The sequence below is a fragment of the Acomys russatus genome, chromosome 26, assembly GCF_903995435.1.
Source record: "Acomys russatus chromosome 26, mAcoRus1.1, whole genome shotgun sequence".
Lineage (NCBI taxonomy): Eukaryota > Metazoa > Chordata > Mammalia > Rodentia > Muridae > Acomys > Acomys russatus.
In genome coordinates, this window is record NC_067162.1 from 40,942,962 (window position 1) to 40,957,528 (window position 14,567).

The window sequence follows — 14,567 nt, forward strand, 5'->3', positions numbered from 1 at the left end:
TATATGTACTTAGAATTTATAGAATACTCATTGCGAGGCTAATGTCCTAGTCTCGTTTACATTGTTGTGATACCCTGGCAAAAACAAAACAAACCAAAAAAATAAAAACAAAAAAACGAAACAAAAAACCAAAAACAAAACAGCTTAGGAGAGAAAAGGGTCCAGATCACAGTCCATGGGAGCAGGGGAGTCAGGCTGACCTGGAAACAGCCAGTCCCATCACGTCCATAGCCAAGATACATGCACGCTCTCTTGCTCAGCCCTCTTTTATTCACTCTCACATGATTCCCAGGTGAGCCTCCACAGGGATGGGTCTTTCCACAGCAATTAACCCAATTTAGATAATCCCTCACAGGCCTCCCCACAGGCCAACCTGATCTGGGCAAGCCCTCCTCCCTGAGTATTCTCTTCCCAGGAAATTCTAGATTGTAACAATTCGACAATTAAAACTAACCATCAGGACTGAGGGGAGGGTGACAGTCAGGCTCCACTGACCTTCTGGGTGCTGGGGACAACTACTGAACACTCATCAGGCATGAAAGACTGCGGGAGTGGAGGGAGTCACAGTCACGCAACAGTGGAGGTTTCTATCCTGAGCTTGACCTGTGCTGGAATTTTCCACCTTGTGCAGGGCTTTTTGGGGTACCCCGACAGCCTCTCTGTACTTTCTACCCATGCCCAGTATCTATGCTGGTAGAGAGTGAGTTGAGTAAGGGTAAATGGCCTACTCCATTTAACCCAGAGCTATGATTTGCAGTCCATCTTACTATTAACAGCAGCAGAACAAGTAATTTCATTAAACGGAGCTCTGTTTCTCAAGTAAACCCACTTTTTAATGATGCAGCTTGTATACAAAGTATTACCAATTTTTAGGACTTTTGTGCATAAATTTGAAGTTTGTATTTTTAGCCCTTAAAATGTTCCTCTCAGGTTGTCCTTTTCTCAAAATTATTCTGACCCCATGAAAAAAGTTAATAAGTATCTTTTGTGTTCTACTGTATGTGGTGGCTATCTAACTTATCCGCATTTGATAATTATCTAAGGATATAAAAATAGACATTTAAATATAGAATTAATAATTGAGTTTAGCTGTTATATATAGAATAAGTATATGAATAAAAGATGAAATTAACATGTGATCTTAACAGGTTTTCCATGTAGATAACCTATGTTAATAACTGATTGATACGTATGCTATCACCAATTGGTAAGCAAATACATTGTTGCAATGTCCAATGATATGAAAAATACTATTGTAATGATTTGGATGTTACATATAACCTCAATAGCCCATCTGTTGAGGGCTTAGTCCCCAGGGTAGAAATGCTGAAAAGTGGCATTACTGGATCCTGGGGGCTTTGGCATCACCAATTAATTGATCTATTGGCAGACTCGTAACCATACAGTATTATATGGGAAGTTGTGGGAACTTTAGGATGGGAGGCCAAACTGGGGAAGCAGATCACTGGAGGCAGGCCCTGGAAGAGAAGTCTTATCAACAGCCTCTTCTTTACTCTCTTAGTTTCCTTCAATGTAAGGAATCAACAGCTAGCATGGACTTCCTTGCTGTATCACAGTAAAAGGCAGAAGGGCAAGTGAGCATTCGGGTAGGAAAGAGAAGCAAATGAGGGGCCTGCGTGGCTTCCACAATGTGGTGGTAAGTGTTCATATGAACTTGGCACAGTCTGGAATCACCTGGAAAGCGATGATCTGGTGTGGATTATGTTTGCCTGTAGGTATGTATCGCAGGGGCTATCTCGGATCTAGTAACTGAGGAAAGAAGGTCAGCCAACTGTGGGCGTCATCATTCCCCAGGCAGGAGGTTCTGGGCTCTGTAAGACTGGAGAAAGCAGGCAAGCTGAGCGCTAGCATCATTGATGCAGTCATAGTTCTCCACTGCAGATGAGAGATGTGATGTGACCAGTCCTTCAAGCTTCTGCCACTGTGCCTTCTCCCGGTGAGAAATGGGACCAGCAACTGTGGTCCAAAACATACCCTTTCTCCTGTAAGTTGCTCTTGTCAGGGGATTTCATCAGAGCAACAGCCCAGTTTCATGATAATAGGTGCAGCTTTTCAGGGACATTAATTTACATATGAAAGCAAAACTGGCATGACCTAGATCAAGCTTCTAACCGATGAGTTGGGGAGGACATATCAAGCCACAGCCATGGTGCCCTGTTAATTTAATATTCCTGGGAAAATCAATGAAACCTCGTTGTGACTTTGGCTGGTAGGGGAAGGAATTCTGAACTAGATACCTTACCTACAAAACTCAGTGCAAATTTGGCAACCAACAGTCAAAATCAAGCACACTGTGGATGTGAAGGAGTATTGAAGTCCTTGATGGAGTTGTACTTTGCAAACGCACAGAAGCTTGGGTCTGGGCATTCATCAAGAGTGTTCAACACCGTGTAGGCCCTCACACTGTGCAGAGTCAGCAAATGGTGTCTGAAATGCCCTCACTCAAACTTAAGACTAATGCTAAGAGATGCAGTGGTGGTTTTTACGGTAGGTTTTCCATTCTTATAGAAACTAATATTTAAGTACAGAAAGCAAAGACATTCTAAAGGTTCCCTAGTTCCATTCCTCAGCCTGGAAGTATCAGACTAGTGCATCTTTGGATTGGGTTGTGTTAGACAGAAAAGCAAATCCTATTTGTTAACAACGCAAAATGTTTTCCTCTTTAATGAATTATAAGTAGACCAAAGAATTGTGTTCAAGTAAATCTCTTTATAATTTAGTATCAGTTAATGTTTGATTTCTATACCTACTTTTATGCACATAGGGCCACATATAATTTTGTCAGAGAGGGCTGGAAAAATGACTCAGGGGTTAAGAGCACTGGTGGCTCTTGTAGAAAAGCACCCACATGGCAGTTGACAACTGTCTGTAACTTGAGTTCCAGGAGACCCAACATCTTTAGCTCTCTGTGGTCACCAAACACACACACACACACACACACACACACACACACACACACTGCACCATACATGCAGGCAAAGCACCTGTACCCATTAAATAATAAATTTGTCAGGGAAAAGGCGATTGTAACTGGATAAGACCTAAGACACTCTACAGTAGAGCGCTACAAATTCTCTTTAAGTTACAGATGATGCAAAATCTCATGAGGAAGAGTGGATAGTAGATTTAGATAACACAGCCCAATTCAGTGACTGCATACAGAGTTCCAAAGCCACGTAGAATAGTAAAGAAAATCCCAAGGGGGGAAGAGGGCAGGGGAATGCAAGGTCACAATGCTACCTCTATCCCATTGGCCTAACCAGAAACGAGAGATAGTCAAAGAACAAGCGAGATCCCCTCATGCTCTGAAGAAAAGCCTTCCTTTTGACAGCTAAGCAGAAGGAAGACCAAAACGTGCCCTCACATTTGTTCCTCCGAGTGCTTGCAAGTTTTAGCCACTGACACTTCCACCAGAGCTGAAGGTTATTTAGCGATTAGTGTGAATGTATGGAGAAGAGCAGAGATGGGAGGCGGGGAGTGGGAAGCACCCAGAGTCGGGTAGAGAACATGTCAGTTTCCTCCAAGGCATTTCATACAGCACAACCCTGGAGATTCATCATAACTCCCACACCAAAGAAAACGCATAGAAATTAAACCAAGCTACCTCCGAGGAATAATTAGAGTGAAAAGTCAATGAGGAGAAAATGGCTCGCAGTCTTCTCATTGATTTCCTATGCACCGAGTCCAACTTGACTGCTGGGTGGGAGTCAGTTGGGCCACTGCTCATTTCTTTCGGAGATGTTGGGTTCGCCCGCCCGTCAGAGCCTTTCGTGCTGGAGTCCTGCCTGCCTCTGATCACAGCTGTCAGCTGCTGAACAAGTTTGACACCCTGACTCCAGAAACGAGGGAACTCACGCCCCATGCATATGCAGGTCCTTCCTTCATTAAAGTTGATTGACATAACAGATACGCTGCATAGCCAGAGTTTTATAAGAAAAACAAAGGGTGTGTGTAGATTCAAGTGGAAATCTCCTTGATCAGAAAACACTAGGAGAAGGGGGGAGGGGCAAAGAGTCAAGAGTTTATATAATCCAACCAGAGTTGCTGCAAAGACTCTCGTTTTTATTACTGCAAAACAGTATAGTCAACCAGTCGAGGCAATGTACACACACACAATACACAAACATACTTCAGATTCATTTTTTTTTAACTATTTGATTATTAGTTTTAATTGTAAATACGACACAGTGAAGAATTACTGGGGAAGAGGATCTCATCGAGGGACTGAACAGGTCGGTTTGTGGAAATGTCTATGGGGATGGTCTTGATTAACTGATGTAGGAAGTCCCAGCCTAAAGGTAGGAGGCACCTTTCCCTGAGCTAAATACTCCAGCCTGGTCTACAAAGTGAGTCCTGGACAGCCAAGGCTACACAGAAAACCATGCCTTGAAAAACAAAAACAAAAAACAAAAAACAAAAAAAAGGGAGAAAGAAAGAAGAAAAAAGTAAAGTAAAAGGACCAGAGGGGAAAAATGAGCCAAGCATAGGCTTTCTCACTCTACCCCACCCCACCCCGTGCCCCCCGCTGAATTCGGATCTAACTAGATGCTTCAAGTTCCCGCCTTTTGCACAACGACGATTGCGACCTGGAATTGTCTGCTAAACTGAACTCTTTCTCCCCTAAGTTGCCCTTCGTCACAGCAACAGAAATGACACTAGACCATCCTGCAACACTTTCTAGATCAACTCAGCTCTAGTACCAAATACCCAGCGGTATGTGAAATCAATTGGTTTTACGACATGAGCACCTCCCTGGGTGCTACCATATCCAAAGCATATTGTCTGCACCTACTTGAGTATCATGTATCTCACGTGGGGGCGGTAGTGTGGCTACCTGCCCTTGTGTGACTCCCGGGACAAGTGATCGCCACATCTCCAGAAAACATGGTAAGGAGGAGAAATCAGACCCAAGAGAGACCGCATCCCACCACGACCTCATCGCTTTGAGCTACGTCAGGAAGGAACGCCCTTGCCTGACTTTTAGAACCTTTTGCTGGGCTGCAAAGCGACCTGCCACAGGCAGGATAAGGCAGAAAAACCGGCTTCAGACACTGCCTGACCGTTGCGCAGGCGCAGCCCACAGCTTTCTGGAAGTCACTTCCTGCCTGGTTTCCTAGCAACGGGGGAAGCGTTGTTGACTGCCACAGAAACTGCAGCTCTGGCTTAAGAGTGGAGCTGTCCCCACCGGCGCGATGGTAAATCTGGGTCCATGTCCATAGGCACAGCTGTCCCGGGAGGGTCTCACTATTTACTGGGTGGCCGCTGGAAGGGGCACTATTGAGAAACGGGGGTGCTGAGAAGAATCCCAGAGTCAGAAAAGTTTGCAAAGAGCAACGGAGATGGAGGAGAAAGATCCCAAGCTAAGAAAGACTGGGACCTGGGACCGGGAGGGCAAGAGAATGGGAAGGGGATTGGGAGCAAGAAGCAAAGAGGGAAGAAAGAAAAATAAGAAGGGGGGAGGGTCGAGGAATGGTGAGGGAAAAATGGGGGGGGGACGACTCCCCTCCCCCTTCACCTGCACAGAAAAGGAAGGGAAGGGAAGAGAAAAGAAAAAAAAAAAGTAAAGGGAAGTAAAAGAGGCAACGCGGAAGAGAAGAAAGGGAGGGGGATGGGAGAGAAAGAAGCAAAGGGGAAAGGGTGGAGAAAAAGGAAAGAGGGGGAGAAAGGCAGGGGAGAGGAGAGGAGGAGGTGGGTTGGGGACTCAGGAGATTGCAATAAAGGTCTCCGGGGAGGCAGAAGAGAAGCACCTTGGAAGAGAAAGAAAGGTAGGGACAAGCAGAGAACGGAGAGGAGCAATAGAGGAGGAGGGCAGGGTGATGGCTTCGCGGAGGGAGTTGTAGACATTCCCCTAAGATGCTCAGAACTGAGGCAGTCTGTGGATAGTCTGTGCCAGAAATGAGGAGACCAAGAAATGGCCAAGTTTTAGCCATCTTCTCTGCAGTTTCTGTCACCATGGAGACCCTTTTGGCTAATGGTAAACCTGGTCTCTTGCAGACGGAGGTGGAGGAAACCCTCAAGAGAATCCAGAGCCACAAAGGGGTCATTGGAACGATGGTGGTCAACGCAGAAGGTAACTCTTCCACAGTTTGGCTGGGCTCGACGCGCACACCTTAAATTCTGCGTGGGAGCGCACGCCTTTAATCCCAGCACTCAGGAGGCAGAGGCAGGCGGATCGCTGTGAGTTCGAGGCCAGCCTGGTCTACAAAGTGAGTCCAGGATGGCCAAGGCTACACAGAGAAACCCTGTCTCGAAAAACAAAAAAAAAAAAAAAAAAAAAAAAAGATTCTGAACTTAAAAGCATGTTTTGTCTGTACCAGCTCTAGCGGTTACTCATCAGACATCTATTGGATACCTACTGTATACCAATCACTTATCTAAGAGCTGGGGCTGCACAGACATTGTCTGCAATGCCCGTGTACCCCTAAAAACCACCACATAGTGTCTTCGTCAGGAACTCTGGTAATTCACATCACTTCGAGAGGGCCAGCAATGCTCTCTTTTTGAAGAGAGGGAAAATTAAGTGACTGGTAGTTTGGTTTTGGCTTAATTTATAAAGACTACAGTACAGAGCTTCAGTCTCCATTTTAAATTAATATTTCCCTTTATCATAGTTAGTTTAAAAACTGTACAGTTTTTGTTTATTTTAAGAATGATTTTAATCTATTTTTGAAATTTTCATATGCATATATAATGTGTCTTTGTCTTATCTCTTCCCCACTGCCCCCTCCAAGTCTTCCCAGGACCTGCCAACACACACACACACACACACACACACACACACACACACACACACACACACATCATTTCATAACATTTCTGGAATAGCCTTTAAAAATAACAGGCAGGAAGGAATAATGCACTGCCAACTATGAAATGTGAATCTTGGCCTAGGACTCACAGTCTCTGAACCATTCACATCTGCATAGTGAGCCTGCAAGATGGATCAGTGGGTAAAGTTGCTTGCTGACAAGCCTGAAGACCTGAGTTCTATTCCCCAGCATCCACGCGGTAGGAAGAGATAACCCACTCCAACAACTTGTCCCTTGACTTTTGCATATGCACCCCAACACCCAAGCCCCCCCGCCCCCTAGCATTTGCTTTGCCTACTTGTTGCTCCATGCCCTGTCACAGTGGCAACCTCTCAAAGGTCCCCGCTTCCCCCATTGCTAATTCAGCCATTTGTAAGAGTGAGAGGTGCCAAAAAAATCTCCAGAGCATTCTTTGAAATAAGAGTAGCCGCTTCGCATAATTCACAGTGCAAACATAGAATTGGCAGGTCCCCAGCATGGTGTTCTGGCACAACCCATCAGTAAATGCTTTATTGTGCAACCACCAGCTAAGGGACAGTTGAAATTCTGCGTTCTTTCCTTGTCATAAAGGATGGAAAATAACCTGAGCTCTGGAGGTCATGACAGTTAGATGAGAAGACTGTCAAGTGCTCAGTTTAGTAGTTAACACTTAATTCCAATTAAAGAATTTCTTAGAACTTTGATTTATTTGGTTGAGATTTACAGAGAAAACATTTGTCCTGTTTGATAAAATAAAATTAAAAAAAAAAATAGCTCTGCCAAATGCATGTAGTGATAGGGACTGTGACTAAGGAATGAGGAAGAAAGGGTCAGGATTGTCTGTACAGGAAGTCCAAAGCTGGGCCATGTATTGCCAGGAAGTGGGCAGCTCTTGGTGTGGCCCTGGTTAAATGGATTCTGCATCCAAGTATTTGCTGCAGGGTCTCGCATCCTGACTCACATGTGCTACCTGTGTGGTCTAGCAGAGGTGACTCGTGAGTTCCCTTTGGCTGTGACAACAAATTCCATACACTCATTGGCTTTAAATAGCAGAAATGGGACCTGGGGAGATAGATGGCTCAGTTGGTAAAGTTCTTGCCGTGCAATCATGACGACGTGAGTTCAAATCCCCAGCACCCATGTCAAAAAGGTAGATGCTATAGCTGTGCTCCTGGAGTATTCAAGGAAGAAGAGACAGGGGTTTCCCTGGGGCTCCCTGGCCAGGCAGCCTAATGAATTTGTAAATTCCAAGTTCTCTGATAGACACCTTTCAGTAAATTTAACATAAAACTGATATAGAAAGACTCCCAACGTCAGCCTCTGACCTACACGTGCACACATGTGCACACAAACACACTTATACACCACATACAAAAACTCAGCAAGAATTTATGTATTATGTCTCTACCTGGAAGGTTGAAATTGAAGCCAGCATGTCACTGGGTCATGGTCGTTCTGAGGACTCTGACTGGAGGCTTCCTGACCTCCTGCCAGTTTTCTGATGGTAGTCATATCATTGCTGTCACTGGCTCACAGACATGTTACCCTAGGCTATACCCATGAGGGTCCACCTTAACCCAGTGTGGCTTCATTTTAACCTGTTGCCTCTACCAAGAACCTCTTTCCAAAGCAGCTGGTCTTCTTAAGCTTAGGGTGCACTTAAAAATTTGGAGACCCACTTCCACCCAGTATAAGCACAGTGGTCTGTGGTACCCAGGCCAGTACTTCCAAATTTGCTCCCTTGGAATGGCCTAATGTAAAATACCCTTAAGTGCTGAGGAACATCAGATGTCTGAAGAGTACCACACTGATGGGTGATGGAGAAAAGATATGGATCTGGAAAAGATTGTTTATACAGCCTGCTACATATGTATACTCCAAGTAAACATGGGGTAGGGCAAGGGCTGGGGGTGTGCCTCAGTTGGCAGGGTGCCTGTCTACCATGCATGAAGCCTTGGCTTCCATTGAATAAATAGGGCATGGTGAAAAAATCTCCATAATCTCAGAACTGAGGAGGTGCAAACAGGAAGTCAAGATCATCCTCAGCCATGTAGAGTCTGAGGCCAGCCTAAGTTGTGTGATGCCCTGTCACCAAAAAGAAAAAGAATATATACATATATACATACATTCATACATACATACGTGTGTGTGCGTGCATGCTCGCACACATGGAGAGAGAAAGAGAGAGACAGAGACAGAGAGAGACAGAGACAGAGAGAGAGAGAGGGGGGGGGGCAAGTTTCAGATGTTGGAGTGATTTTCCCAGGAAGTGAAAGTTAGAAGCAAAATTTGCTTTCCTGAGCTTCTCAGTGAAGATCTCTCTTGGTTTCTAGTTGAAAGCAACAACAAAATATTATTTTTAATACCATTTGCTTTTCTCTAACATCAACTAGGATAATATTATGTCAGGGTTCAGGGCACTTCTCAAGGGTTGTGGAAACTTGATTTTCACCTGAAGTCAAATTAACCTTTCCCCAAAAACTATAAGTGAGGGTCTTATTTTCGTGGTGAGATGGTTAATGACCAGAGCTTGTCAAGGATGTTTATTGATGGTTTAAGTTATGTGACCTGAGTGTAACAAAACACTCAATCTCAACAGTCTATTCAAGTGTGGCTGAGGGCATCTTTTACTACAGTTCAGCCTTGCAGTCCTTCAGAAGCCCGGGTAGTTTAGTACTAAAAGCAGTTACCTAGGACACTGTTATCACCCTCACCCTCTTGTTCTCTGCCAGTAATTGTGGCTGATGACTGGTAGACATGTGTTAACATCACTGTCAGCTTTGTAGCTAACTAAGTAGGTCTACCATGTTCATTCATTTAGATGGCATCACATGCCAGGCTGCGTAGTGAGCCTTTGCTTTGTTTCCAAGACAAAAACAGAGACCTCTGGCTGAGTCATTGGTTCTGAGTAGTCTAGGTTTCGATGGCAGTGGATTCTTTATTTATTTTAGTTCTCCATTTAGAAGAAAAGTCATCTTAACACTGATATGTAAATGTCTACCTCCCAAGTACTCAAAGCTGTCATATGTTCTTTTATGCATATTTCCAATTTCTATAGGCTTTTGACTTTAAATATTCTTGACACTTGCAACAATTCATCATTTGGATATCCTTAGATTTTTATCAGCCATCCAGCCGATTCCTTTTCTTCTGAAATACAATCTACCCACCAAAGCAAAAATGCGCACTTGGCAGATGGCAAACTGCAATAATGATCCTGAGATCATAGGCAGTTGGTAATATTCTAGAAGGATACCATAAATTCAACAATACCAATTTTTAAAACGTTCAGGGAGCTCTGTTCTGGAAATGTCTGCTACCCAACAAACCAATGTGCAATGACAGGCTATAGAACTTTGTTGGTAGAAGTCATAGACTGAGAACCTAATTGCCCATCAGGAGGACATGTAGGTTACATGACTACAAAGCAGACCTTCAACTACCTGTTAGACAATTTAGCCTTAAGTGTTCTGAATGAAACAATATCCCAAAGGTACGAGATGAAAATATTAGGGGCTATTAAAATAGAGGCTAGACACACAAATATATATTCTCGAAGAAAGATGGTGAACCACTTGTCGTTATATGAAAGAGTGGAGGACAATGCAATAGTCAGGATTTCCTGTTTACATACACAGTTAGGTACGTGTATACACTTACATATGGAAGAAAAATAGAGAGTGAGGCTGGGGATTGCCCAATGGGCAGAGTGCTTACCTGGCAAACATGAGACCACAGATTCCAGTTCCCAGCACCACAAAAGGAAAGAGGGAGGGAGAAAAAGAAAGAGGGGAGGGAAAGAAATGGAGGGAGGAAAGAAGGAAGGAAGGAAGGAAGGACACGTGGAAGGAAGAGGGGGAGGGATTAAACATAGATTATAGCAATCACATAATAATTCAAAGTGATTTTCAAGCCTTATAAAATAGTCCTGAGTGGATATGTAAGAAACGAGGCCCTATTATTGTAGGAAGGACAGAAGGAAAGAAGGAAGGAAGAAAGGAAGGAAGGAAGGAAGGAACTGGGGCTGCAGATGGCTCAGTTTGATCCCCATTTGTTGTGGTGGTACTGACTTATAATGCCAGCACTGGAGAGGTGTTGACAGAGGGACTTATGGGTTTGGTGGCCAGCTGATACAGGCTAACTTGATGAGCTACAGGCCAATGAGAGACTCCCCCACCGGAGATGTACAGTGTCTCTGAGGATGATACCCATGGTTGTTCTATGGCCTCTCCATGAACATGAACACACACGTGCACACGCATGCACACGCACGCACACAAAACAAGTGACTGAACTGTATGCCGAGTACTAAATTTATTTTTGGCTTTGCTTTTAGGAAAGAGCTGGCCTCAAATTCATAACCCTCCTTCTGTCTGAGCCTCTAAAGGCATTCACCACCATACCCGGCCCAAATATTACCTTCTAATATATTAATTTTAACTGGTACAAAGCAAGAGTTCACTAAATACTCCTTGATTGGTTGTTTTGCCTTGTTGGTTGGTTGGTTGGTTGGTTGGTTGGTTGGTCAGTGTGGGGAGCTGGGGACAGAACACAGGGCCTTGCATTTGCTAGGCCAGCACTTTGCCACTGACCTAAATCCCCAACCCTGTCCTCGTCTTTTTTCAAGAATGAGAACATCCTATTTCCATAGTTGTGTATGTGTTATTCAGAAAGGTGGGCTCTTTTATTTATTGATCTGGATTATGAACAGACAACTGCCTAAGCTTTATAGTCTCGTCATCTATGCTTTGAATAATTTATTCAGGTTCTATTTTTTATCCCGACACTGAGCCATTCAGACTTCAGTGGTTGTCAGTGCTTAAGATAGAAAACCAAACTGTTCATCTCTAGAACCAAGTGCCTGCTACACCACAGCCTCCCACTGGCTACAGATGTGTGCTTGGTGACTTCTTGGCTATGAGAGATAACAGACTTCCCTTCGGGGAAAGTGGCCAGGAACTAATATTACAGAAACCAGTGGTTTTGTGTAAAGCCTCATCTACAGCTTAGGTCACCCTGTGAACACCAGAAACCCTTTTGTTACTATGACGGAGAAGGTGCTCATCACAGAAGGAAATTCAGTCATGTTAAAGTCAAAACTGACAGATCCCAGAGGTTCAGGAAGACGTGATAAGATTCTATGACAAGAATCCTTTAACTTTGAAAAACTGCTCTTTTGGTATTAGTTTCTGCAGCAGTGCTTTCTGAAGGAACCCTAAGCAATACCTTGGACTTTTGTTGACTATCCTAAATGTAGATGTTTATAAAAGCTGACAGTGGTCCCAGACAGACCCTTGTCATGTGTCCCCCTAAAGTGAGGGCACACTTTGAAATGACCTTGCTAGAGTTTCCTCCTGTCGGGTGTTCTCAACGTAAAGGTCATCTCTGATCAGATACAGTGTGTGTGAGGCACCTAACTTGGTGCCTACTGCATAGCAGACACTGGGTGCTGGGTAGCCCAATCGAGCTTAAATGGCTTTGAACTGAATCGACTCAGACTTAGATAAAAAAAAAAAAAAAGTCTGGCTAGACTTTTTTTTAATTAAATCAATAGATTTGATCTGTTTTAATCTCATATAATACAACAGCAGAGTGAACTAGAGTCCAAATTTAATAATGCTTAAATAGAAAATAAGCACAAACCAGGGACACCCACCCAGAAAAGTCACATTTGCTTTTGTTACCATGTTTTCCTGACATAAAATTTAAGGTTTGCAAAAACACTTGTGGGAAGTTAGAAATTTGGGATGCCCCTGCTGAATACAGCCCCAGGCGTAGGCGGTGCTGTCTCATTTTGCCTCTTGTTTCAAGGAAGCAGACAAATTCCATATTATAGACCACACATTTCATAAGTGGGGTGCCTCCAGAATGCAGTCTTATATACGTATATATGAACATATACATAATGATTAGGAGTAAAATAATCAATTAACAGCTTCCAGATGATTCATGCACAAGATATTTACCATTTTAAAAAATGTAAAATACCAAATGCCCAAATAATAAATTGATCCTATCATAGCAAATCCGTAAAACAGAAGCTTGCAAAGATGAACAGTAGTGGCAGCAGCATAATTAGCAAGGGAAGCATGTGTGTTTTGACTTAAATGATGAGAAAGCCACAGTAAAATCTGTAAACATCATTTGACTCAACTATATTTAAAACTCTGCATAGAGACAAAAAGACGATAAAAACAAATAATCACCTAAAATCAATGCCAGCTAGTAATGGCCACCATCCGTTTTTCTGCTGTGTGAAAGGATCAGTAACTCCCAGTAGTTTTTTGTGTTTTTTTGTTTTTTGTTTTTTTTGTACAGTGTACATATCACTCTTAGAATCAGGCGCGAAATAACCCCAAATTAAATCTCACCTCAGGCATTCCAATCCGAACAACCCTGGACAACTCCACGACAGTCCAATATGCGGGTCTTCTCCACCAGCTGACCATGAAGGCCAAGAGCACGGTCAGGGACATTGACCCCCAGAATGACCTCACTTTCCTTAGGATCAGATCGAAGAAACATGAAATCATGGTAGCCCCAGGTAACTGGACATGTTGCTTCATACTTAACATGCTTTTCTACTTTATTGCTTAAAAGCCTTGGCTTTTAGACTGGGGGATGATCATGTCTTGGCAGGGTACACATCTTAACATGCAATGTGAAGCATATAGCTCTGATTACAAAGACATAGGTGTTTGATTCTGAAGGGCCACGCTCAAAAGTTATATGACATTAGAAAATATTTTGGCCTTTGAGCAAGCTGAATTTTTACCCACTTACAGAAAACATAGCACATGGATTTTCTGAAAGGCCCCTCCTGGGAATAAAGTAGGAGGTATATCCAAGGCCATTTGTGTGTTATCTCCATGTGCCCTGTGACATGAGTGTAACCAGCTAGTCTCCTGGAAGACATGGCTGGAGGCTCACTCTCATGAAGGAATTGTGTATGTGGCATTTCTGAATAATTGTGTTATAGCCACAAACCTGGCACATTATCACCCCAGACAGTTTTATGTGCTGCTGCATGTAAATACCACTTGTAGGATATTTATTAAGATTATCCACACCCTGGGACAACAGACAGATGAAATCATAAATGCTGTGCCAAGGCTGTGCGCTTTCAACTTTTCCTGTGTGCCATGCTAGTCCTGGTGCGCAGCCATTGTCGGCACAATGTCCATAACGTATTTGCAAGGGAAAGGCAGGCTAGTGGAAATGTTGGTGGGTCAGATGTGAGTGAGTTAACTTCGTCATCTGTGTTTATCCCTAGATAAAGAATATCTTCTGATTGTGATTCAGAACCCATGTGAGTAAACCTGCCATGGCCAACTCCATCTTCACGACGAAGCCTGGGACCCCTTGACTCCTCTAGTCCATAAAAGTGTACCCTAATTGAGTTCAGAAACACACTCTCCTATTTTGAGAACAAAACTGCTCTATATGTCTCCGTTAGTCCCTTTTGACTGCTTTGTGGTCTTGTACTTTTGCTGTATAATAAACAAATTCTGCCATATATATTCTTGTTTTTAAATAGCGTGTGCACACAGACACTCGCACATACTTAAAAACAACAACAACAAAACCCAGAGAGTCCATGAAGGTGGTGGAGGCATGGCAGCTGACGGGGCCAAAACAGGAAGCTGAGCTCTCATTTTTCAACCACGCCCAGAAAGCAGTGAGAGCAAGCTGAGAGTAAAATGAGACTAGAAACCCCTCAAGCCAGTGACACACGTTCTCCATCAAGGTTCCACACCC

At 43.6% G+C, this 14,567-nt stretch overlaps 1 protein-coding gene across 1 annotated transcript; it reads left to right on the top strand.

The window, feature by feature from the left end:
* The first annotated feature begins 5,108 nt into the window (after positions 1-5,108).
* Positions 5,109-14,320, top strand: Dynlrb2 (dynein light chain roadblock-type 2). The gene is made up of 4 exons (XM_051168781.1): positions 5,109-5,216; positions 6,016-6,091; positions 13,186-13,353; positions 14,083-14,320. The coding sequence occupies exons 1-4, from the start codon at positions 5,214-5,216 to the stop codon at positions 14,124-14,126; spliced, it is 291 nt and encodes a 96-aa protein (XP_051024738.1). The 5' UTR covers positions 5,109-5,213; the 3' UTR covers positions 14,127-14,320.
* Positions 14,321-14,567: the final 247 nt, after the last annotated feature.